Source organism: Castor canadensis, chromosome 4 (genome assembly GCF_047511655.1).
Source record: "Castor canadensis chromosome 4, mCasCan1.hap1v2, whole genome shotgun sequence".
Lineage (NCBI taxonomy): Eukaryota > Metazoa > Chordata > Mammalia > Rodentia > Castoridae > Castor > Castor canadensis.
In genome coordinates, this window is record NC_133389.1 from 113,842,566 (window position 1) to 113,870,267 (window position 27,702).

General features: G+C 36.7%; 1 protein-coding gene across 27 annotated transcripts in view; it reads right to left on the reverse strand.

Annotated features, from left to right (window-relative positions):
- Baz2b (bromodomain adjacent to zinc finger domain 2B) overlaps positions 1 to 27,702 on the reverse strand; it is a 274,349-nt gene that overhangs the window by 13,764 nt on the left and 232,883 nt on the right. For 21 of the 27 annotated variants that reach the window (XM_074070911.1, XM_074070908.1, XM_074070907.1 and 18 more), the window contains 9 exons: positions 27,091 to 27,165; positions 25,882 to 26,125; positions 19,148 to 19,210; positions 18,041 to 18,185; positions 6,352 to 7,001; positions 5,673 to 5,946; positions 5,379 to 5,534; positions 4,785 to 4,945; positions 92 to 402 (listed from right to left, as the gene is read on the reverse strand). In XM_074070911.1, coding sequence (XP_073927012.1) covers positions 92 to 402; positions 4,785 to 4,945; positions 5,379 to 5,534; positions 5,673 to 5,946; positions 6,352 to 7,001; positions 18,041 to 18,185; positions 19,148 to 19,210; positions 25,882 to 26,125; positions 27,091 to 27,165 — 2,079 coding nt within the window. The remainder of the gene's footprint in view (positions 1 to 91; positions 403 to 4,784; positions 4,946 to 5,378; positions 5,535 to 5,672; positions 5,947 to 6,351; positions 7,002 to 18,040; positions 18,186 to 19,147; positions 19,211 to 25,881; positions 26,126 to 27,090; positions 27,166 to 27,702) is intronic. The other 6 variants (XM_074070914.1, XM_074070913.1, XM_074070912.1 and 3 more) reach the window with 1 other exon arrangement.

Sequence of the window (27,702 nt, forward strand, 5' to 3'; positions counted from 1 at the left end):
TACAAGAAGATACATAGATAACAGGCAATAGAAAATAGGCTCCAATTAGCAAGAAGCACAATAATTTTTCAAGTTAATCTCAATAACCTACCCGTCACCATCACCACTAACGGATGGTGCAGGAGCAGGGACAGTAACTGTGCCCACATTATCCAGTTTGATCTGAATGGTGGTACTTAAGGGGCTCTTCAGATACCTTCTCTCAATGTTCCGCTCCAAATCAGCCAGCCTGGTTACAGCTATATCTAGGGGGTTGTCACTCTTCCGCTCTAGTGCATGTGCACTGTGTTCTTCTTCGCCAGCAAGTTCTCCATCATGCTCCTTGCACAACTTAGTAAATGACTTATGTTCAAAATATACCAAGTCCTCCCTTTCTGATGCGGGCTCTGGACACATCCAACCCTATGTATCAAGAGAAGAGTTATTATGGTTTCTTCTTAAAATGCCAGATGAGTGAGTTACCTTTACTTAAAGCAGCAGACACCAGCAGATCTCAAGGATCTTTACTAAAAGCTTTATCTTGTGTTTCCTAATAATATATAAAACAAAAGCAAAAGAGAAATAGTTGTAAGACAGATATGAAGAGCATTTATCAACTTTTGATATTATGAAAGGTGTAATAAAAACCAGAAAAGTATTCTAAGAGGTTTATACTAACATGGTTTATTTGTTTTATGGGCTTACTAAAAAGGAAATGTCTCAGTGGTCTGTGAGCTTCGCTCTTGTTTTGTTTTCACACCTTCTCCTACTTTTCTGAGCAGGTCCTTGTACTTACCGTTTTTCCTTTGGCTGCAGGGACTATGCATAAGCTGTTACTGTTGTCTGTATAGCTTTTCTCTGTTCTTCTTCATCTAGTTAACTTCACTTATTCTGAAGCTCTCATGTTAAAATTCACTTTAACATGGAAGCATCCTGAGGAGCCCTTCCTCAACCTCCTTGAGGTAAGTCCTCCAATCACAGGCTTTCCTAGGACCATAAAATGCTCCACAGCCTTGTTGTCATGGTTGCAGTTTTACACTAGCATGATCATTTGGTTACCATTTATCTACTTGTAAATCTCACAAGGATCATGTCTGCTTTTATCCACTTTTATGCACAGTGAAGGTATACAGTGGGCACTCAATATGTATCTTTATACATACATATCTATCTATCTATCTACATACATATTAATTAAATAAACAATCGTATAACTTAGGTTGCTCATACTGAACTTCTGGTTCAAAAAGCCTTCAAATATTCTTCACTATTTTAACAAAGTCCCAAATCTTACCAGGGCACTCAAGTACCTCTTTTCTTCAGTTTTCTATGTAAATCCCAAGACTTGCTTCTTTACAGACATGATAGACATCCCCATCTTGGTTTTCTGTTCATGCCGTTCCCACTTCCTGTTATGTACTTCCTTTGGTCTTTGTCTGTCAAATCTTACTCACCCTCTTATATTTTATCTCATCTTCTACATGAAATCTTCCCTGATTTCTTCCATAGCTCCATCAGAAATTGAGTGTTCTTTTTGAAAATTCATGCATAACACTGTACTTCTCTAGAATTGCTTCCTAGATTCTGCATGTATGTATACATATACATACCTTACTTTTCTATTATATGCCAAGCTTTCTGAGGATAGGAACCACATTTTGACCAATTTTGTGGTGTCCACTGTCTAACATGGAATAGCTATTTAACAAATGCATAATAAATGAAAAATGACATGAAATTTAAAAACTGAAGTCTCTTTAGAGATAACTATTTTCTTCTATACAGTAGGATGAAGTCTCCCCACTTATCTCAACAGAATATTTATGTTTAAAAAGAAATGATGGGAAGCCAAGCATAGCAGCATAGGAAGCTGAGGCAAGAAAGTTCAAAGAAGTCAGCCTGGGTTGTGTACATAGTGACACCTTGTCACCCCTCCCCCAAACAACAACAATGGAAAAATGAAGGCTGGGAATGTGGCTCAGTACTAAAGTACTTGCCTAGCATGGATGAGGCCCTGAGTAGGGCAGAATTATGCGTAACATACATAAATGAATAGGTACAAGTCATGTCAAACAAATCTCCTTCCCATATTCTGAAAGGGATATAAAAATTGCTAAATAAAGAGAACACTGCAAACATAGTATATCTTGATTTCTACAAGGCAAGTGATGTGACCAAAAAAACCAAAAAAAACTAGAGTTAGAGAAATTTAAAATTTAGATGGCTAAGACCCATATCCCAAATTGACAATTAACAGAGCTTGTAATTTCAGAAAAGATCCTTAGTGCCAATGCCCAAAGGCTCTTCTTTTGGTTGGTTCTGTTAATGCATTTAGGAATAACTTAGTTGATTGCTATAAATCTGTAGGACTTACAACTAGGAAGTAAGTTTAATACTCTGGATGGCAGGACTAAGGTAAAAGTAGTTCCATATGCTGAAAATGAAATTAATAAGCATATAACAATTATAAATGGAAATTTTAGCTTTGAGGTTTACATGACTAATGACAGAAATACCACACGTGACAGAACTCACTGAAAAGTATTTTTTGTTACAGTGCATACTCAGGAAAGCAAGAGTACTAAAGGGTACTCTAAAAGGGTGGCACAAATTCAAATAATGTTAATAGAAGTATAATGTCAGATTAAGGAAACACACACATTTAGACATCCCTCTGTACAGTTATGGGTACATTTTAAGGAGGAAATTGACATTGTTGCTTATTCAGAAGAGAATCACGATCCTGGAACCAATCTCATAGGACTAATGGTTTAAGGAATTAGCTTATAAAAGAAAAAAAAGAGACGTAACTGCTAGCTTTAGAGGAGCTGAAAACAATTAGTCTTTTTGTATTTTCTAAAAAACAGAACCAGTATTAGGGCTCACAGATTTTCCTAAAATATAAAAAGAAAACTTCAGAATTATTAGCAATGTTAATAGACAGGGTGAACTTGTTCAAAGTATACTGTACACATCTGTGGAATTATTACAATAAACCCACTTGCACTACTATTAATTTATGCTAATAAAAGTTTGTTTAAAATTCATTAGCAATGTTAAAAATAGCAATAAGTGAACCTAAGTAGGTCAAGTCTACCTGTTTTTTAAATTTATTTATTCACAGGTGCATACATTGTTGGGGCCACTTCTGCCCCGTGCTCCCCCCCCAAGTCTACTTGTTTAATGTTTTTTCATAGTTGCTAGTTCCATAAGCTACACAGATAACTCTATTTTCTTTTTAAGGAAAATGAAGATTTTCACTACTTTTCCCATCACATTTTCTTAGAGTATTTAAGACTAACAATTACAATTCAATCCTTAAAATAATATAGAATAATCCATAAATACCTTATTAACTAAATATCCCATTTATTACTAAAATATCCCATTCAAATAGTAAATTACACTTATTTCAGCTTCAGAGAAAATAGCCAACGACATTTAGGGAGCCAGCAATGTGGTAAGGTACTGGCACTCAAATCTGACTATGTCACCAGAAAAATGTTGTATGCCTGCATTCTGACTGTAAACACAATTTTTAGAAGCTTGATGATATAGTTTCCAAACTGATAGTCAATTAGAATTGGCAAGTTAGATGGAAAAGTTGGAGGAAAACTGGAAAATTAACAACCAAGATAATTTAACACCAAGATAACTTAAATTATACTCATGATTCTCAATTTAAGAAGGCAGTGAAATACATAACCTAAGAGATCCAACAAATGTTAAAAAATATGGAACCAAATGGAATAATTTTCATTTTTCCAGAAAACTAACTTGTGTGGAAGAGTTCACTTGTTGAAATGCCACATAAATGAGGCATTTTAATATTATATTATGATACCAGAAGGAGGAGACATATAGTTTCCTAGCACAGTAACTTCAACAAATGATAAATTTTGCTTCCAAACACTAGTAAGTATGTTTGTGGCAAGACAGGGATATTTTATTAGCTCTAGAAAACTATTTTTTGGAGATCCTCAAAATTAATTATGAAGCAAAATTTTAATTACTGGGCAGAATAGTATGATGCTATGAATTTCTCAGTCTGAATAAAACAGGTATCATAGAGACTAGCTGTTTTAAGTCTTTGCAGGTATCTCTGTCTTCTATGCCTATCAGTTGACTTATTCTTACATATACCATCTTATTATCAGTGGGAAGGTCTTTACACCCTGTTTTCAAAACCAAAATTCTTGCACAAAGGTAAAGCTTTCCTTTTGCCTGTCTACTCAAGACCAGTTCTGATCAGTGTCCATTGCAGCCATTAGAAAAATGTATATACATTTTACAAATATATGTGGGGGGTTTGTGTCTGTAAAATATAACATATATTTGCATATGCCTGTTATTGTTCTTCAAATTTAAATTATATAGAGTGAAGGTCTGACACATACAATGGTTTATCTACAAGGGAGTTCCTGGTCCTATATAAAACACTACTGTAGGAGTTAGATAAGATTCTTTACTGAGCACTGCATTTATCATGGTGAAAGCTATGATATTTTGCTACAGGTAATGGATTCCATTCCAGAAGTGACATTTGTGAATACCATTAAGGAAGTAGCAAGATTTAGTGTCAAACAGGCTTGGTTTGAATCCATATTAATCACTTAGTTATATGACTAGTGGTAGGTTATTTACTCTAAGCCTGATTCCTTACCTATAAGATGGGAGGAATTATTGTTTGAGAATTAAATGAGATAAGCTAAAAAACATTTACTATAACTGGTGTATGTTAGGCATATAATAAGTAGTTACCTTCCATTATCCTAAACACAGATTTTATTCCAAGCAATTTTTACCTTCACTTGCAAACTTGCTGATGCAACTCTCCTTTCTAGATCTTCTACCTGTTGGAGGATACTCAAATCCATTTCCATTGCTTGTTCTTCTACTGACCAGTTTTCCACAATATCTCGAGTCACCTGGTTTTCTTCATTTTCATTTAATTCAATAATAGCAACTACATTTGAGAAAAAAATTAATTTTTAAATCCACTTCACTTCCCCCCCAGTAATTTCTTCCAGAAAGTGAATAAAACTCCAGGGGTACCATGTATATCTCACAACATATAGAAACAATCTCTATAAAAGACACAAGACAATATGTGTGTGTGTGCTAAAAATCATAGGAAATATCAATTAAAGAAATACAAATTGTTACTCTTTGTTAAGCCAAACAGAAAAAATAGTAATAAGTGGGCTGGGATGTAGCTCGGTGGTACAGTGCTTGCCTAGCATGCGTGAGGCCCTGGGTTTGATCCCAGCACCAAAAAAGAAAAGACAAAAAAAAAAAAAAAAATAGTAATAAGTAAGATTTAAAGCATATTAAAGTATATTTTAGGATAAAAAGTTTGCATAACTAAGCAAGAGAACAGAAATTTCTTAGGTACATACCATCTTTATTCTTGATACAGGCTTGAGTAATATAATCCAAGTGTTTCTGAATCTGTTTCTGTAATGCCTTTTCTCTTATTCCTCTAAGATGTAGCACTTTGAGCAAAGTTTTTAGATCCTCTGGGTCAATAATTCTCCACCAACCAAACTGCATTTCTAAGTCAAGATAAATATGTGGATCTTTTACAAATATTTTGAATAGGAAATAACAGCACATCAGAGACTCAGTTGCAATATAGGAATCCATAATAATGAGAGAAAATAAGTGGCTGTAAGCCATCTTGATGTACCTACCTTCTGGAATAGGTTTTGGACTAGGAAAATCTACTGGTCTTGCTACTTCAACAGCTGGTGGTTGAGCTGAGGAGGACTTTTCATTTTGAGGTACTGGAGATTCACTTTTACTTGAAGCAACATTGGAAGTCAAGAATGAATTACCGTTTCCTTCTGATAATCCCAACCCTGATCCAAGATTAGGTAAAGGTGGTGTAAATGGAATATTGGAAGTAAGCACACCAGCAGGCCACCCACAAAACTGAAGTCCCATCATAGACACTCCACTTTTCATCTGTAAAACCAAAACATTTGTAAAAAGTAGACTTAATCAAAGGAGTTGGGAACAATGTTTAGAGTCTGAAATTATTTTTCAAATTCTGAATACTTTTTCATTTATCTCAATTAGGAGGAAAACTACATACATTAGCAATAGCAATGTTATATTCCATGTTTTTATTTGCTCCCAAAAGTATTCTTGCCTTTAGCTATGCTGCAACATAAAAAATATTTAAAGCAGACTTAGACATTGGTTAGAAATCAGTAGCTCTAATGAAGCTTGGTGACGGATATTCTGACAATTTTCAGATTGTGGCAAGGACATTGTACTACTGGAATAATCCCCCTCTAGTGAAAAGCTTCAGTGGGTCAAAGACTAAATAAAGCAATATCATAATGAGTTTGAGCTAGCAGTACTCACCTGTAGAGGTGATAAAGCAAATGGATTTAAGCCAACAGGATTCTGAGCAGATGACCCAAGAGGAGGAGCAGGGGCAGGTGAAGGTGACTTAGATGGTGGCTGAGACTGAGGAGTTACCAAAGAATCAGCTGACAAATCAGCGTGAGTAAGTGAAGTGTCATCACAAGGTGTTCTTGGCAAAAGGCTAAACCATTGTCTATTCTTTTCGGTCAGTGTTTTTAATAACTGGTCATTGGGGAGAGGACTGTAGAACTTCCCTGTACCACTTGAGCCAGTGTTAAACAAATTAGAGTCGGTCTTTTCCATGTTGCTTTGTGTTGCTGCTGGTGGAATGCTGCCCACTGAAGGTTTCCCACTGTTCTGGTAAGACAATGTGCACCCATTTGCACTAACATTTGGTTTTGGGGTCATAATATCTGAGTCAGGAGGCATCTTAGCTACTTCTAAAAGCTTGCTTAATTTTGAAAAAGAGCCAGGTTTCTGAAGAAACAGATTTGTGTTATCTTTTTCTTTAAGATCTTCCTTTTGCTCACAGTGATCTGTATTTGAACAATTTAAAGTGTCCCCAGAAGTCTCAAACATTTCTTCTTTAATTTGGATACTTTCTACCTTTTTAAGTTTTTCTTTTTCCTTTGCAATTTCTTCTAGTCCTACAAAATTAAAATGTTATGAAAATCAATTAGTCCAGATCAATCATATTTAAGTTTTATTATTTATCAAAACATATGCATATTTAAATAAACTTGTCAGGAGTAACTAATGCTCCACATAATAACTTTTTAAAAGATTATTTTTAACTCATTGGAAAATTGATGCATATTCATTATAAAAATTAAAATATATTAAAAGCCTACTACAGCAAAAGCTATTATTGATAGTTTTGTATAAAACTTTCAGGAATTCTCAATGCACCTAAGCCTATATAATTTTTTAAAAGGGAGTCTCACACCTGTAGTAGTCTAATCTACCTGTTTTACTGAGTAATATTCTGTAGACATCTTGAGTGTCAATAAATATATAACCATATTATAAATTTTAACAGCTACAAAGTATTCAGTGGACTACATTATAATTTAAATAATCAGTCTTTTACTGACAGACATTAACAGGGCTCAATTATCCACTATTACTAACATGTAGTAAGTGACGAATGACTTGTATCCACATCTTTGACTTTTTTCTGATTTAAATTCCTAAAACAATACTGACTTTTCATACATACTTTTCAGAGTTCTTGAAATATATTGCCAAACTGCTCTCTATAAAGTTTCAATCAATAAGTACGTGAGAGCATCTATCTGCCTATACCCTTAACAAAACTGGATGTTGTCAATATTTTTGTCTTTGCCACTATCTAGGTGAAAAAAAATGCATTATTTCTGATCACTAGTAGGCTGAATATCTTTTCAAAGGCTTATTGGTATTTCTCCTTTTTGAACAGTGGATTCACATTTTTGTTTATTGTTTTAAAGATAACTTATAAGAACTCATTTAAAAATATAAATCTATTACTTTATTCAATTTGGAAAGTATAGACCTTTGTGGTAAAATATTCGGCAATGAAGTGTATAAATAAGCCGTTTCTGCCCTACTTTCTTCAAGTTCCATTCCTACTCTTTAGGAGTAACCATGGTTAATCATATTTATATGTCTTTCTAGAAATTTTATTACACTATGTAGGCTATTACATAAATGGAATATTACATGCTTTTTTGCAGCTTGGGTCTATAACACTACATAATCTAATGTCTGTAGTCTCTGTACTATTCTGTTCTTAATAACCTTGTTCCTCCTTTCTCTCCTTTTCAGGGCCTTTGTATTTGCTGTTCTCTCTGCTTTGTTCCCTGACTCCTTATCCTTCATATCTCAGGTAAAGTGTCATTTCTCCATAGAGGTTTTCACTGATCACCTTATTTAAAACAAGTGTTCCCCCTCCCATTCATTTTACAATATCAACCTATATATTTCCTTCACAGAATTTACCACTACACATGATAATCTCTTTTCTATTACCTCCCCTGCTCACACAATAGAAATATTTTTTTGTGGGAATGGGGCAAAATAAGTGCTCTACCGCTTGAGCCACACCTCCAGTTCATTTTTGCTCTAGTTATTTTGGAATTGGAGCCTCAAGAATGATTTGCCAGGGCTGGCCTTGAACCATGATTCTCCTAATCTCAGTCTCTCAAGTAGGTATGATTATTGGTATGAGCCCAGCTCACAACAGAATTTAAGTCAACATGCTCTGCTTAAAGGTAGAACAGTATCTATCTTATTTATTATTAGATCCTAAATATGTAACATGGTACATGGTAATTTCATAAAATAGGGGCTCAATAAATATTTCTTAAATCATGAAATGAATTTAATTTTCACTAATGATATACCCTGAGAGTTTCCATGGTAAAACACATAATTATACTTCATTTTTGATCATCTAAATACTTTTATTATGAGCATATCATAATTTATCAAGCCAGTCCTCTATTAATATTTGAAAATTCTCACATACTTGTCTGTCTGTTTTTTTTTTTTGACAGTACTGGGGTTTGAACTCAGGGGTTCATGCTTGCTAAGCAGGTACTCTTCTGCTTGAGGCACACCTCCAGCCCCACCACCCCCATTGTTTTGCACAGTGCTGGACTGTGATCATCCTATTTTAGGCTTCATGTTAGCTGGCATGACAGGTGTGTGCCAAAATGTCTAGCTTTTTCTGTTGTGACTAGGTCTAATGAACTTTTTAAACCTGGGATGTCCTCAAACGCAATCCTCCTGATCTCAGCCTTTTGTGTACCTGGGATTACAGATGCACACCACCATGCCCAGCTGTTGGCTGAGATGGGGTCTTATAAACTTTTTGCCTTGGTTGGCCTTGAATTGTGATCCTTCCAATCTCTGTCTCCCAGAAGTTAGGACTACAGGTGTGAGCCACAGGCATGTGACTTCACATATTTCTCTTTATAAATTACTTCTAACTGAAATTACCTAAACATTAGAATAGTTCTGACCAATAAAGAGTAACACGGAGTAGATTTATCCTCTTTATAAAACAACCATAAACAACAAAAAAAGGTATATGAAATGGCAGTGTGCAAGGAACTAGACGTCATTTGGAAAAGAAACTCACTTAAGTCCTATGATTATCTAGATTACTACCTTGGGTAGTTTCCAGGTTTCTACACAGGGAGCAGAAATCCAGGTAAAGCCTGGAAGACTGCTGAGGGGATGGAACTGGGATGGTTATCATGTTCAGGAATTTATTCTGGGAATATGAGAGCTGTTGCAGAGAGAGAAGTCTACAGATCTGCAGAAGGGGCCCTCAAGTAATCTATAATGATCAGCACATGTGTGTGAGGAACCTACTTCAGGCCAGGCAGAAAAACCACCTGAAAAGATTATAGGGAAGAGCGGTAGATGCACACAAAGCATGGAAATAGTATCTGTTCATTCCTACCAACCCAATGGGAAAAGATTCACAGGCATTAAGTAGAGTACACAGAAGAATCTTGCTTCACTGACAGGGGATAATTATCCCTAGACTGAAAACCATTCTAGTTCTAACAAATTTAAAATGTAAGACCTGAAAGGATCAAACTTTTTTCAAGTAACTTAACTATGTCTCAGTTAAACAAAGCTCAAGAACATTTATGAGAATTAAAAAACATCCAGCATCCAACAAGGTAAAATCCAGTGTTTGGTATCCAATAAAATTAGTGGACATGTAAGCAACAGGAAATATTACACATAATTAGAATAATCAACCAACCAACCAATCAATCAAAATGGACCCAGAACTGATAAGATAGGACTAGCAGAGAAGGATATTAAATTTTGAAAAGAAAATCAGTTGAAAAAATTTTGAATTTGTAGAAAACTGTAACTCACAGATCTAAGAAACTGAACAAACTCTAAGCAAAAGAAACAAGAAGTTAACTACACCAATATGCACCATAACCAAATTGGTCAAAATCAATGGTGGAGAAAAGTCTTAAAAGCAGCTAGAAAAAATTTTATCTCATTATGACTTTTAGGCACTTCTGAAAAGATATTCTCTTCACATACCTCTTCATAAACTCATATTCTCTTCACAAATTCTGTAACTTCCTGCAAGTCGTTGGCTAGTCAGGGAGTACTAATATTTGTATGCGACCTATTCTGAGAACTAAATTCTTAAAAACTGCTGTCAAATATTTTTTAAAACATCAATTTTTACTAGTGTAAAAATATAAATACTGGTTTATATCTAATAAAGTAGGCTGAGTAGATAATAGTCATAGCTATGATTTTTATATTTAAACTGTTTAATTATAAATAGTTAAACCTCTAATTAAAATACAAAATTATTTTTTAAAATTGAGTCTATACAGGATATTTAGGATAAAGAGATTTTTAATTTTAAATAGTTTTCTATTTTTTAACTCTCCTTCCTTTCCTTTTTTTGCAGTACTGGGATTTGAACTCAGGGCCTCACACTTTCCAGGGAGGTGTACTACCACTTGAGCTCCTCTGCCAGCCCCTTTTGCCTCTCTTTGTGTTGATAGTGCTACCATGACCCAGCTCCTAGTAGACATCTTGATATTATGATGAAGACTAAAGGAAGTCTGTGTAGGAAAATGGCTTCCCAGTAGGAAAAAAGATGACTGACATTGGAGATGGGTCAAGATGTTGGAGTAGAAGTGTCTGCCATTTGGATTTGTGAATGAGAATAGTTGGGTAACAAAAACATCTATACTCTGAAGACAAAAAGAGAGGAATAGCATTGGGAATCACAAAAGAGTTGGCAAGATAGCAGAAAAGCCCAGAGAAACAGAGGCAACAGAGAAAAGGAGCAAATAGTTCTAAGTTCTATCCCCAGCTCCCCAGGATGGGGAGGGCAAGCTGAAGATGCAATCACAGGTAAGTCTGACAGCCCTGGCAACAGACTGGCAATTCCTGCTTCAGGATAATTTCCCACCTCCTGCAAGCCTTAAACCCAGCATAGGGAGTTAGTGAGACAGTGTTTGTGCCAGTATGGTGAAGAAAGACATTGTATTGCTCCCTTCATCCCGGAGAACTATAGTAAGCTGCCATCTTGGGAGAAGGGCCTTTTGTTTGAGACAGAACTACTATGGGGGCTTGAAAAGAAGGAACAATTATGGCTCAGGGAGTCTTGGGACACCTTGCCACAATTGGTCTAAGTGAGAGATGGCCATGAGAAATGGTCATGGAGAAAGAAAGGGTCTGACATGGACCTGCAGAGAAGTTCAAGCAGAGGGGGAGCTCTGGCAGCAAAGGGAGTGGTGGTTGGAGAGTGGGTGCCCTCTCTGGTGAGGAACAAGTCCCATAGCCTGAGGACCACAGCAGAAACAAAGCATTGAGCTGTGGTTGATATAATCTTTGACCTCTAGGGACTGCCTTCTGGCTGCATGTATTGGCTGCTAGGTGGGTCTGAGGTCAGATGCCAGACAACTCTGAATCACATGATCCATAGCCTCCTTCTCCCCCTCACAAGGAGATGAACTTCTGGGCAGGGTCTGAAAGCACAGAGGTTCACTTCTGGAAACTACATTCCCACGTGTTGTTTGCTGCCAGGCAGGACTGAGGGCCCCAAGTCCAGACCCTCCAAATCACGACTTCTGCAGACTTTATACCTACATACGGAAGTGAATTGCTGGGCACAGCCTGAAAGCACTGAGACCAGAAGGCAGAATACGTATGTCCCGTATTTCCTTTGCCAGTGCAGAACTCACTGGGGGTCACCCTGGGTTTGGATACTTGCTGTCTCTTGGAATACAAACTTGGTGGCTTGTAAAGCAAGTAGAAAACTGCCTAACCCACTCATTGTATAGCTTCCTGTGGCAAACAGTGGCTCCCAGTATACAAAGAAGGGGAGCTTCTATAGTGAATGCAAAGAAATGCAAAACCATTTCTCTATAACAGACTCCAGCTAGTTTGCCTTGATCTGAGCACTGATGGGGATCAGGCCCAATGCCCTTAGCACATGGGTGAATACTTGACAATTGAGCCATACCCCCAGTCAAGTTATGAGAAACAGGATCTCAACCAGGTCACTAAGTTGGCCTGCCTGAGAATACTTCAATTGAAAGACTCAGGTGATTCAAACTTCCAACCGATGGTTTGGCCTCAGATATGTAAATCCCAATGCAAAAACACAAGAAATATGAAAAACAAGGCCACACAACTCCTCCAAAATGCCACAGCAACAAACACAACAGTGAAGAGTGAAATCTCAAAGAATTCAAGAAAATGATTGTAAGAATGAATTCCAAAAATACTCAAATAAAAAACTGTACAAAATAAAGAACAATGCAAGAGATGAATAAGCAATTAAACATATAGAAATTCTGAAAAAAAATTAAATTGAAATTCTGGAAATGGAAAGCACAAAGATACCGTGCTCATGCCTATAATCTCAGCTATCTGGAGGCATAGATTGGGAGATCGTGGTTTGAGGCCAGCCTTCTGAAAAAGTTGGTGAGACCTGATCTCAACAAACAAGCATGGTGGCATGTGCCTAGAATACCAGCTACACAGGAGGCACAGATAGAAGGAGTATGATCCAAGGCCAGCCCACGGAAAAATAGTGAGACCCTACCTGAAAAATAAACTTAAAAAGCAGTAAGGGCTAGAGGTGTGGCTCAAGTGATGAAGCATGCCTACCAAACATAGGGTCATCAGTTCAAAATACCCCAGAACTGGGAGACAGGGAAGGAAGGGGGAAATCCAAACAAAATTCAGTTGGAAGTCTCTCCAGTAGACTAGACCAAAACAAAGACAAAATCTCAGGCTTAAAGGTAAGGTAGATAGCTGTATTAGAACACACAGAGGAGATTAAAAAAAGAAAAATTAATGAAGTATGAGTGGAACATGTAAGACCTCTGGGACACAATTAGAAGACCAAACCAATTACTAAAGGGCATGGAGGAAGGAGAAGAGGTGCAAGCTAAAGGCATAGGAAACCTATTCAATAAAATAGTAGCATAAAACGTCCCAAATCTTGAGAAAGAGATGGTCATCCAGGTACTCCTGGACTCTTTGGCATTTAGGACTCCAAAAAGAGAAGACAAGAAAAGAACTTTTCTAAGGCTGTTATTATATGTAAACAAACAGACAAAGACCTGCACCTCCCCCCAAAAAAAACCAAAAACAAACCAAAAAACTTAAGTATGTAGAATAAGAAAAGAATATTGAAAGCTTCAAGGGTCAAGTACCAAGTCACTTATAAAGGGAAAACCCATCAGAATAACAGCAGATTTCTCAACAGAAACTTTTAAAGGGGGGCATGGAATGATGTATTTCAAGCCCTGAAAAAAAAAAAAAAACCAAAAGACAACTGCTAAACTGTTATGGTTGAAGATGCCCCAGCACTGACGAATGGATTAAGAAAATGTGGTATCTATACACAATGGAATTTTATGCAGCCATGAAGAAGAACGAAATGTTATCATTCGCTGGTAAATGGATGGAATTGGAGAACATCATTCTGAGTGAGGTTAGCCTGGCCCAAAAGACCAAAAATCATATGTTCTCCCTCATATGTGGACATTAGATCAAGGGCAAACACAACAAGGGGATTGGACTATGAGCACATGATAAAAGCGAGAGCACACAAGGGAGGGGTGAGGATAGGTAAGACACCTAAAAAACTAGCTAGCATTTGTTGCCCTTAACGCAGAGAAACTAAAGCAGATACCTTAAAGCAACTGAGGCCAATAGGAAAAGGGGAACAGGTACTAGAGAAAAGGTTAGTTCAAGAAGAATTAACCTAGAAGGTAACACCCACGCACAGGAAATCAGTGTGAGTCAATGCCCTGTATAGGTATCCTTATCTCAACCAGCAAAAACCCTTGTTCCTTCCTATTATTGCTTATACTCTCTCTACAAAATTAGAAATAAGGGCAAAATAGTTTCTGCTGGGTATTGAGGCGGGGGGAGAGGGAGGGGGCGGAGTGGGTGGTAAGGGAGGGGGTGGGGGCAGTGGGGAGAAATGAACCAAGCCTTGTATGCACATATGAATAATAAAATAAAAATGGAAAAAAAAAACTGTTATGGCTGAAGCAGACATTTAAAAACCTTCCATAATAAAACTGTATCAATTCATGTCCAATAAACCATTGCTGAAGAAGACACTTACCTGAATCCTACACACAGAAGAGGAAGATAATGGGATTGTGGAAATATAGAAAATAATAAATCTCACTAGATGAGTAGATAAGCAAACAAGAAGTAAACAAGAATCAAACACTGAGCTCAGATTTTCACTGGTTGAAATGGAGTCTTGCTGACTTTTTGCTTAGGCTGGTCTTGAACTATAATCCTCCTGGTCTTAGCCTTCTTAGTAGCTAGGATTATAGGTGGCTCAAATGGGTTTTTCAAAAAAGATAATGAAGTTGGATGTGATAGCTCACACCTATAATTCTAGCTACTTGGGAAGGTTGAGATCATGAGGATCATGGTTCAAGGTGAGCCTAGGCAAAATGTTCATGAGATCCTATCTCAACCAGTGGCTGACTGCCACGGAGCATACATATGTCATCCCTGATAGGCAGGGAAGAACAAATAGGAAGATCATAATCCTGGCTAGCCTGGGCATAAAGGAAGAGCTGATCTCAAAAATAACCAATGCAAAAAGGGCCAGGAGAGTGGCTCAATCAAGCTTGAGGCCCTGATTTCAACTGCCAAAAAAAAAAAAGATACTAAATGGAAGGGGAACGAAGCCTTGATTTTAGCTAAGTTGCTGTGGGCTTTCTTCCTTTCCACTTTCTTGAGAGCCAGCAGAAGGACAGCAGGGCATTTAGCTGAAGATAATTCTGTTCTCAGGGTCCATGGTGTACAGATTTTGATGCTTTGTATGCATACTGCAAAACACTGTTTCTGTATTCAAAGGCTCTTTGAGCTGTTTACCGTTAGCTCAAAGAAATTAAGTGCTCTCCACACTTTCTCAGACTAACTCCTAAGTACAGAGCAAGTTGTGGGGTACAGTGTTTTATCTCTTGGAGTGGTCTTGTCCCACATCTAAATCCTGCAGAACCACTAGAGGGTACTAGAAGACATTTGCATTGTTACTTCTCGGCTTCTAAGTTGCCTTCACTAACAAACTTTGCTTCTATTAGCATAGTGTGTGTCACTTGTGGTTTGTGTGACCATGTATTCTGCAGAACAGTTGGTGTCCAAAAAATCCTGATGCCAGGGCTGGAAGCATGGCTCAAGCAATAGAGCATCTGCCTAGCAAAATCCTGATGACCTGGCTTTCTGGAAGGGGAGGAAATGAAGGTAGAAAAATTTCTCCTTGGGACAGTGATTAATTTACTTGGCAGAATTAGGATGGTCTTGGTAGCCATGCTTAAGGATGGCAGAAGCCCTAAAGTGGTAATGTGGGTGAAACTGGGTTTTATTCTTTTTCCTAATCAACTTAGAGATTTTCATGACTCCTAGGGGGGAAGGTGAATCTAAACGTTGATGGCAGTGCTTTAGGAGGGAAGATAGGGCAAACTCTGATGTCTGTTATAATATATAAGAGTAAGTCACATGTTTGAAAGTTTGACTCTGGAAGAGAAATTCCAGAGTAGCTGTTGTGAAATGTAAAATAAATGAAGATCTTTGCCCTCTATATAAGAAAAATAGGTTATATTTGATATCAGAAAAAGTGGAAGAAGAAAAATCATGGCAATGAGGAAATACTTATTGGTGACAGGGCTTAAAAGGAATGAGAATTGAGGTTTATAAATAAAGCACACTCAAGCTGGGCACTGGTGGCTCACGTCTGTAATCCTAGCTACCTAGGAGGCTGAGATCAGGAGGACTGTGGTTCGAGGCCAGCCAGGGCAAAATAGTTTGAGAGATCCCACCTCCAAATTAATCAGAGCAAAATGGACTGGAGGTGTGGTTCAAGGAGTAGAGTGCCTGCTTTGAAAGTGCGAAGCCCTGCCACACAACTATAAGCAACTTATCTTTGACAAAGGAGCTAAAAATATACGATGGAGAAATAGCAGCCTCTTCAACAAAAACTGCTGGGAAAACTGGTTAGCAGTCTGCAAAAAACTGAAACTAGATCCATGTATATCACCCTATACCAAGATTAACTCAAACTGGATTAAGGATCTTAATATCAGACCCCAAACTCTTAAGCTGATACAAGAAAGAGTAGGAAATACTCTGGAGTTAGTAGGTATAGGTAAGAACTTTCTCAATGGAACCCCAGCAGCACAGCAACTAAGAGATAGCATAGATAAATGGGACCTCATAAAACTAAAAAGCTTCTGTTCATCAAAAGAAATGGTCTCTAAACTGAAGAGAATACCCACAGAGTGGGAGAAAATATTTGCCAACTATACATCAGACAAAGGACTGATAACCAGAATAAACAGGGAACTTAAAAAACTAAATTCTCCCAAAACTAATGAACCAATAAAGAAATGGGCACGTGAACTAAACAGAACTTTCTCAAAAGAAGAAATTCAAACGGCCAGAAAGCACATGAAAAAATGCTCACCATCTCTAGCAATAAAGGAAATGCAAATTAAAACCACGCTAAGATTCCACCTCACCCCTGTTAGAATAGCCATCATCAGCAACACCACCAACAACAGGTGTTGGCGAGGATGCGGGGAAAAAGGAACCCCCTTACACTGTTGGTGGGAATGTAGACTAGTACAACCACTCTGGAAAAAAATTTGGAGGCTACTTAAAAAGCTGGACATCGATCTACCATTTGATCCAGCAATACCACTCTTGGGGATATACCCAAAAGACTGTTACTCCAGAGGCACCTGCACATCCATGTTTATTGTGGCACTCTTCACAATAGCCAAGTTATGGAAACAGCCAAGATGTCCCACCACTGACGAATGGATTAAGAAAATGTGGTATCTATACACAATGGAATTTTATGCAGCCATGAAGAAGAACGAAATGTTATCATTCGCTGGTAAATGGATGGAATTGGAGAACATCATTCTGAGTGAGGTTAGCCTGGCCCAAAAGACCAAAAATCATATGTTCTCCCTCATATGTGGACATTAGATCAAGGGCAAACACAACAAGGGGATTGGACTATGAGCACATGATAAAAGCGAGAGCACACAAGGGAGGGATGAGGATAGGTAAGACACCTAAAAAACTAGCTAGCATTTGTTGCCCTTAACGCAGAGAAACTAAAGCAGATACCTTAAAGCAACTGAGGCCAATAGGAAAAGGGGAACAGGTACTAGAGAAAAGGTTAGATCAAAAAGAATTAACCTAGAAGGTAACACCCACGCACAGGAAATCAATGTGAGTCAATGCCCTGTATAGCTATCCTTATCTCAACCAGCAAAAACTCTTGTTCCTTCCTATTACTGCTTATACTCTCTCTACAACAAGATTAGAAATAAGGGCAAAATAGTTCCTGCTGGTTATTGGAGGGGGCGAGAGGGAGGGGGCGGAGTGGGTGGTAAGGGAGGGGGTGGGGGCAGTGGGGAGAAATGAACCAATCCTTGTATGCACATATGAATAATAAAAGAAAAATGAAAAAAAAAAAAAAAAAGAAAGAAAGTGCGAAGCCCTGAATTCAAACCCCAGTCCCACAAAAAACAGGCAAAAAAAAATTCAGTGTCTTATTTTTTGGCAGTATTGGAGTTTGAACTTAAGCCATGCCCAAGCATAGTGTCTTATTTAGTACTGTACTTTATAATACATTAATAGTTCCTACCTTCACCACTCTCCATGCCTTCTACAAAAATCCCCCCACACTGGGGAAGAATCCAGTATCGGCGTCTGTAGCGATCCTGTCCGAACATCATTGAACGTAATGAGTGAGAAGCATCGAAGAGCTTCCTTCTGTACTGACTCTGTTGCTGTTAAAAACAATATGTATAATTACCTTATGGATTCTAAATGCTTTAAAAATTAACATATAGGTGACAGTACACTTATTTGCCCTTACCATAGATAAATTTCACTATTGGGAAAAGATAGCAAAAGGGTTAAAAATTAAATTCTTAATTCTAATTTTAGTAACATTAATAAAGACAAATTATTTTAAGGATAACAGGGATATTTTTATAGGAATGGGTTAAAAGTGTAAGTTTTATCAAGAATCTTATAACAAAACATGCCTTAAACATGTAAAATGTAATCTTATATATATGATCAAGTATTTTATAGAGCCAAAAGCAAATTGGCTCAATTCTATTGATTAGATAGATAACCAATAATACTTACATAATTTTCCACCCTACTTTTGCCTATTTTTAGATTCATGCTATAAACCTAGACAACATATGATAAAATTTTGAGATAAAGCTGAGACTAGAACATTGATATATAAAAGCATTTCATAGACTGAAAATTCATTTTTTTTAAATGCTCATCTTAAATTTCACTAACGCTACTGAAATTTTAATGCTAAATGCATAAGTATGTACTATTTATAAATCCAGTAAAAATAAAATCTCCAAACACAAATTTAAAATAAAACCTATGATGCTGAAACTATAGCAATGAAATTCAAAACATCTTTTAAGTATCAAATTCCAATAAAACTATGTCTTTACTGATAGTTTGTATTTATATGAAAAACTGACATATATAGAACCTTTTCTTCATAGATTCTGATTAAGCTCAATATCATATCCTAACAGGCAGACTTTTAATCTCACCATTAAACTTTTAAGAATTAACTGTGAGGCTCTTTCTAGAGTTCATTTTAATTACTTACAAAAAACTTGCTTTTACTTAGAAGTCAGAAAAACAAATTCTATACAATGTAGATTTTTAAAACACTATTAAAAAAGTGAACATTATGAAAAGTGCTTACTTTACTCAGTTTTTCAATTTGTTTTTCTAGTTCTTCAACACTTGCTGCTTGGTCACCTTCATCCTGAACAAAATAAAATACATTATCATTTACCTCTTCTTAAGTTTTATCTACTCAATCAATCAGCAGAAATTTAGTGAATTCCTCATATACATATGCAGAGAAGTAGGAGATGCACTGTGCCTCCAAGTGGTAAATTCTCAACTTTCTGTTTCAAAAATGAATTATTTTTTTTTTTTCTGTGCTGGGGATTGAACCCAGGACCTTGCACAGGCTACTGATCTACCACTGAGTTACAGCCCCAGTCTTAAAACCTTTTTTCTTTGGTGGTGGTACTGGGGGGTTGAATTTAGAGCCTCATGCTTGCTAGGCTGCCATGTGAGCCACGCCACCAGCCCTTTTTGATTTTAGCTATTTTTTGGAGCAGGGTCTTGAATTTTCGCCTGTGTTAGCCTAGACTACGATCCATCTATGCTTCCTGTGTAGCTGGAATGACAGACATATATGACCATGTCTAGCTACTGGTTGAGATGGGGTCTTGCTGACTTTTTGCCTGGCCTGACCTTGAACCTTGATCCTAATTTGGGCTCCTTGAACAGTTAGGATTACAGGTGTGGACCACCACACCAGTTCAAAAGATCAACTTAGAGTAAATAATTAAATATGTATCTGAGAGTCAAGATTTAAGGGTCTATTGTCTTTTAAGCTATCTTTTAATCCCAATTAAAATTTATGTTACTGTTAGCACAAATAATACTCCTAAATGCCTTTTAACTTGGTCCTCTAAATATGAAGAAGGAGTATCTAAATAATAGATAATGTTAGACAATTGAGATCTTCTTTTGATCATCAGGGCAAATGTTTGATAATTTGCTTATGTAAAAATACAATATAAGTATTTGGAATGACACATCAAAGTAGTCATGTAGTAGCCAAATTAACTAAACATAGTGTGAGTATGTGTGTGTGTGATGATGGGGATTGAGCCAGGGCCTGCTGAAAGCTAGGCAAGTGTCACTGAGCTACATAGACACTTAGCCCACTAAAATTACTTTTTTCACTATTAGGAGAAAAGTCTATGTATGGAAGGAATGAAGAGTGAGCAGAAAAGGGAATCATCCAGAGACAAAGGGCTATGACTTAGTTTTAGGGCAGCCAGTATCTTCTTGTTTGGAGGTACAGTTACTTATATATCCTTGACCAAAGAAGAAGTCCTCCTGTATCTGGAAGGTAGTCTTCTTTGACCAATCATGCAGCTTTGGAAGGGACACACATGGAGCAATGAATGAGGAAGGGGAACCTGCAAAGTCAGCCAGACTGGCAGAACGAACCCGGTGATCAATGCAGTGAAAGATGTCATAGCCAGACTGCCCTCACAGCCAAGGGACATATTTTATAATTTACAGGGATCACATGGGTCTTAATGGAGAACCTCCCAGTAATTAATCCTATAAGGAATATGACTACTGTACTGATAACTCTAGCTATAATCAAGAAGCTAAACCTATTTTTGGAGAACTGATGTGTTTACTCATACTTGCTAGGCAGGCACTCTACCACTTGAGTAACACCCCAGCCCTTTCTTTTGCTTCAGTTATTTTTTAGGAAGGTTCTTATATTTTTGCCTGGGGCCAGCCTCAGACCATACCTATGGCCTCCCGCATAGCTGCAATTACAGGCAAGTGCCACCACTACTGGGTTATTGATTGAGATGGAGTCTGACTAACTTTTTGCCTGGACTGGTCTTGACGGAGATCCTTCCAATCTCTATCTCCTAAGGGGTTGGGGTTGTACACATGAACTACTGTGTTCTGCCAAAACAATTTATAATATTAAATGCTGAAAGAAGACACTAATTGTGTGAAAAGATAACTATTCTTGGTTAAAAAAGTTTAATTACTGCTATCAAAACAGCTGTACTTGAAAATAAGGCAAATTATGGTATCTTTGGGAAATTACACTTCTCATATTATTTGCCACAAGATGAATGTATATGACCTAAGGGTTTAGAAAGTCAAGTATGTCTGGACATGGTGGTACATGCCTATAGTCCCAAGCTAGTCAGGAGGCCATGAAAGAATTGCTTGAGCCCAGGAGTCTATGGCGGGCCTGAGCAACACAGTGAGACCATCTCTTAAAATAAATAAATTTATAACATTAGGAAACATCTAGTTCTGCAACAAATCTCAATGTAGGTTTCTTTTTGGATTGGTATTCTTAAAAGTAGTGAATTTAATTTCACTGTAGAGAATACAATAAGCACAGTCAAAGCAAAAATAAACAAGTGGGACCCTATCAAACTAAAAGACTGTATAGCAAAGGAGACAATAGACTGAAAAGGCAACCTACAGAATGGGAAAATATTTGTGAACTAGAAAAAAAAAAAGATAACCTAATTAGAAAATGGGCAAAGGATCTGAGTAGACATCTTTCAAAGACATACAAATAACAAACAAGTGTATGAAAAGTGGTTCAACATCACTAATTATCAGAGTAATGCAAATAAAAGCCACAATGAAATATTATCTCACAATTGATAGGGTGACTATTATCAAAAAGAGAAAGAAAGAAAACAAAGAAAAAAGTGCTAGTGAGAGTATGGAGAAATTGGAACCCTTCTGCATTGCTGGTGGGAGTGTTAAATAGTGCAGCCACTAAAGGATAGCAGTATGAAGGTTCCTCAAAACATTGTGGAATTACTTGCAATAGGATCCCAACAATTTATTTACTTGGAGAAATATCTTCTGGATATCCAAAAGGACTCAAATCCAGACCTTGAAGAGATGTTTGCCCTTGCATTTCTTTGCAGCATTATTCACAGTAGCCAAAGGGCAGAACTGTCTATTGACAGATGAACAGATAATCAAAATGTGGTATATAAGTACAATGGAATATTACCCAGACTTAAAAAAGAAAGAAGTCCCGCCACATGTGACAACATGAGCAAACTAAGCCAGTTATGGAAGTTCAGATTCTTGGTGCTTCAATCACTAAGCTATCTAGAGTAGAATGGTGACTGTTGGGGTGAAGGGAGATAAGGTGATGGTGGTGCTATGATTCAATAGTATAAAGTTTCAGTTACACAAGATGAGTAAGTTCTACAGAGCTGCTATAAAACACTATGCCTATCATCAACAATACTGTAATGTACACTAAAAACTTTATTGAGGGTAATTACAGAAATTTGAAAAATAAAAAAGGGGGTCAGGGTATAACTCAAGCAGTAGAAGCACCTGCCTAGCAAGCATGAATCTGAATTGTTCAAACCCCAGTACTGTGTGTGTGTGTCAGACAGAGAGACAGACTGAGAAAATTACTCTAGTGGTTTTTATTATTCTGGTTGAAAACTTAATACTGGAGAGGGAGAATGTATGAAAACATTTTGTATTTATGCTATTTTTATTTAAGAAAAAGAATTATATTACACATTATTTTGTTAAGTTCTACATTACTCGAGTTAGTCATAAATTTGATTTAATAATCTCTCATTTGTCCTTACTGGATATTATTTTCATAGATTCAATCAATAAATTCATTACTGTAAACCTTTGTTTGTTCTGTTCCAAGACTGAATTAAAGCAAGAAAGGAGAAAAGTTCTTTCTAGACTTAGTTAGCTAAATACTCCTGGCATTAAGATCATAAGGCATGACTCACTGGATGTTGTTTTTTTTAAGTGTCATTCTGCAGCTTTTCATTATTTTTAGCATTCCAGTTTGGTAAAAGGTAAATGCCAACCTTTCATAGATGTCCATTCCCCTGACTTATGGTAGCTTTCTCCAAACACCCACAATGCACACATCCCTTTATGACACTGCCTTTCCCTCACTGGCCCAGTCTTCAAAGGTAGTTCCTTTGTCTTTAATGGAACTTCTCCAATATCATTAGAACCTTTTACTATTAATTATTATCTTTACTCTTCAATTCACCTCTCTCATTTTATTGACTCTTTCGCTTCAACCAAAACTCATCTCAGTCTTTCACAACTGAAAAATTCCTAGTTTTCTGTCCTCCTTAAGAAAGCATAATATCTGAAAGCTATAATCTGCTATTAATCAATTATTGGCTTGATGTCTACTGTCACCCCTTTAATGAAACTGCTGTGACTGGTTACCAATGATCCCCATGTTGCTAAGTTCAATAAACACTTTCTGTCATTATCACACTAAACTCCAGATTCTTTAAGATTATTTATTAATTCCTCCTTTTATAAATGTTTAATTTTCTTAATTTCTATATTATTATATGTGCACAAAAGACAACACAGTAGGCTTGAGTGCTATCCTTTGAAAGGTTTGCATTCAAGGTTGGTTCTTGTCAGGCATTGAGAAATTGGAATTCAGGAGGCATCCCCCACTCACTGGACCTAAACTATTTGTGCTAATGATACGGTTTATGCCAAATACCAGCTTTTCTTCAGGGTCTAGAATTTTGGTACAAAGGGTAACTAGCCCAAGTATGTGACCAACCTGGCACTGAGTCTCTAATGAGCTTCCCTGTGGACATTTTGCACATGTTGCTAGGAAAGGCAAGCCCATCCTGTGTGACCTTGAATAGACAAAACTCTTAGAAGGTTGTACCTGATTTCCTCTGGACTTCACCCCAAACACTCTCTGCTGATTTGGCTGTTTCCTTAGCCAAATATATGCTCAGTTCCGTGAATCATCTAAGTGAATCATTGAACCTGAAGGAGGTCTTGGAATCTCTGACTGAATACAGAAATCCTACCTTTTTGTTTCTTCTTGAACCAGAATACTCATGGGCTCCTGTCAAATAGTGATACAACCTGGGTTTCCAGCCTTAGTCCACTATTCTATTCATGAAATCCTGTACGAAGTCATCTACATATGATTTTAAACTATCATTCATATGCTTATAACATCCCAATCTATATTTTCAAGACTAAACTCTTCTTCAGGCTCCAGGTTCCCAAATGTAACTGACTGTTGAACTTTACACAGGTGCCTCAAACTGAACATGTCCAAATTATTATTTCCTATATTCAGTTATCTGTCCTCTAAACTACCCCTACCTCTAACCATATATTTACTCTGTTTCTAACTTCTCTTAGTTAACAGCAACAACAGCACAGTCTCCCAAACCAGATAGCTGGAAACCATTCCTACCCCTTCTATCAACCTACACAGTCCTTCTTCAAATCCTCCTATTTTTACTCAGTGTTTATTGAATCATTTTCTTTTTTTTTTTTTTTCATTTTTCTTTTATTATTCATATGTGCATACAAGGCTTGGTTTATTTCTCCCCCCTGCCCCCACCCCCTCCCTTACCACCCACTCCACCCCCTCCCGCTCCCCCCTTCAATACCCAGCAGAAACTATTTTGCCCTTATCTCTAATTTTGTTGTAGAGAGAGTATAAGCAATAATAGGAAGGAACAAGGGGTTTTGCTGGTTGAGATAAGGATAGCTATACAGGGCATTGACTCACATTGATTTCCTGTGCGTGGGTGTTACCTTCTAGGTTAATTCTTTTTAATCTAACCTTTTCTCTTATTGAATCATTTTCTACTTCATTCTACCTATCATTGCTCTAGTTTCAGACCACTTACAGGACATCTAAGCTATTAGAATACTTTATAACTGACCTTTGGAAATCTGACCTAGGCCTACCCTATTTTTAATCCCCACAAAGCTGCTGGAGTGAGATATTTAAAACTCAAGCTTGACCATTGTCATTTCAATTTTTTAGAATGGTTTACCAGTAACACTGAACTGACAACATATATTTAAATATATTGTGGTTCTATGCCTCTGCTTATACTATTACCTCTGCCTGGGGTACTCTTCTCCAGATTCTTCCCAAGCTCAACATTCACCCTCTGCTTGTAAGCGTCAGCTAATGAGTCCAGCAACAACTTGTCTGAGTTTGTTCTGCAGAAAGTCTAAATGCCCTTCCTTTGTACTGTCTTAGCACATTGTAAATACCCTTCCCCATCAAATCAGTTAACACACTGTATTTTTGCAAATCTTCCTCAATAAGGCTGAGTCAAGAAGGGACTTTCAGTACCTTATTCACCTCTTATTAAAACTGCCTCGAATGAGAGAAATAATAACTGTGTTTGAGAAACACATCATTTCACTAAACCTGACAATACTTTTAAAGACATGAAGTGTATATAAATGTATACCTGAAATCAAGAATCTGCATAGCTCTTTGGAGAATTCTCAAGTAATTATAGTCATGTGTCACTTAATGATGGGGATACATTCTGAGAATATTTTGTTAGGTGAATTCATTATGTGAATATCATAGAATATGCTTACACGAATAAGATGATTACAATGTCACTAGGTGATTTAAGAGACCATTCTCATATATATGTGTTGACAGAAATATCATTATGCAGCACCTGACTATACATACAAAGAAAAACTTAACTTCTTTTATTTAGTTTAAGTTGCTTTGTATGTATAGGCATACTATTCATGATTTACTTAATTATCACAGAAAGCTTTTAGATAAACATTACAACATTCAGTTCTCAGGCTGGGGGTGTAGTTCAGTGGTAGAATGCTTGCCTAGCACACATGAGGCCATGAGTTTGATTCTCTGCACTGCTGCTGCTACAAAAAATAATTTTTCAGATGAAGAAACTGAAACAAGTGAATGTCAAAACTAACTTCAAATCCAAATCTATTTGACTCCAAGTTCAGTGTTATTTTTGGTATGTTATACAGTTCTAGTTAAGTCTTAAAAATCAACCTAAACTTGATTACCTCATCTTCACAGATATCAGTCTTCTTTCCTTTTTTGTCATCTTTATCTTCTTCATCTTCATCATCCTCATCAGCCTGGTCATCGCTGTCATCATCCTCGTCATCGTCATAATCACTGTCTCCTCCCTTCTTTCTTCGCTTGCGTCCTGGAGTAGGTGTGCCCAAGGGGTGTTGCTCTTCTCCAAGATCAACGCCACCTGAAGTGTCTCTTTTGCCTGTCTTCTTCGCATGAATGATTCTAAGCCTTTAAATATTTAAAAACAATGATATGGAATAAAAATTTACTCTATTTACTCTTTAAAGAGAATAGGAATTCCAAGCAAAACTACCTCATGGTTCTTCTCTCATGGTAAGCAATATAACAATGGCAATTAAAATTAGAATTAAGAAGCTTGGTGTGGTGGTTCACACCTATAATCCCAGCACTTGGAAGGTTGAGGCAGGAAGATCAAGAGTTCAAGTCAGTCTTGGATACTAGTGAGAGCCAGTCTTGAAAACCCAAATCATAGTAATAATAATAATAATAATAATAAAAAAAAATTATCATAATAATTTTCAAGAGTTAGTCTTACCTTTTGGTAATTAGAACAAATTTAAAAGACACTATGGAAGCTGAAAAGATGAATTCTAACAATGGCCAAGTGATAATTCCTGATCCCCCATATGATTTGACTGACTATCCTGTACCCCAGGTTGGCCTTGAACTCACAATCTTCCTGTCTCAGCCTACTGGGTGTGGAGATTACAAGCATGCACTACCATGCATGGCAAAATTATATTCTTAACATAGGAGATGAATACCATATTATTTCCTGGAAGGAAGACAATTAAGTTTTAATGTGGAATAAATTTGGTTAGATTTTGTAAAAGAAAATTTTAATCAGAAAGTTATTAAGAAAAAAAGGGATAGTTCCAAATAGGTTCTATTTATGACTAGAGCAACTTAAACAAGTTTAGAAAATATGATTGTTCTGAAGGAAAAAAGAGAAACTGACTTTAAAGTATGTAAGCTCAATGAATCTCATTATAGTTCTGTCCACCAGTAGATTCTAGCTCTGAGTTTTATTAATATCATATCCCACCTAAACTATTCATTACCTTTCCATTAGAAAAACTACAGGTTAAATTCTGGCTTGCAATTCATATTAGTTTTACTAGGAACTTGTATGAAAGGAAAATTGTACATTAGTTTTAATAAACAGGACTTACTTGCGGAGTTTACCTTCGACTACCCATTTATCTCTCCTCAAGTTTGACATATAATCAATGTTCTTGTCAATTTCACTGCCAATATAAAATTTAGTAAAAGTCACAAATTAATCCACTTTTGGAAGGCATTCATTTTACATGAAAGTTAATGCATTTTTGATAAACAGAATGATACAAATTATCTTGTGTGTACATATGACATGTATGTTTATACATACATGTACATTTATGTTGAGGAATGATCATTTTTTCAGTGAGTACCACATTAGTATTAGAAAATTCACGACAGTTTCTACTTTAAACCAAGAGAGAAACTGTCCATTAATTGTCTTATAAAGACAGCATTCCATTTGGTTTACATATATTTAAGGTGTGATAACTTCCAAAGCCAAAGAAGTCAGAACACACATCGATATTTACATAACTGCACATATATACCTGTACACAGATAATAGCTGCCCGAGTGTGTGTATAAAAATGTCCATACAGAAACTAACAATATTCTGTCTGGTGATGGTAATAAGTGAACAGTGGTACTTTTCTCCTTCTAAGATACTACTTATATTGAAATTGTGTGTGTATTTTAAAAAAACTGCTACTCAGCATTGCTAT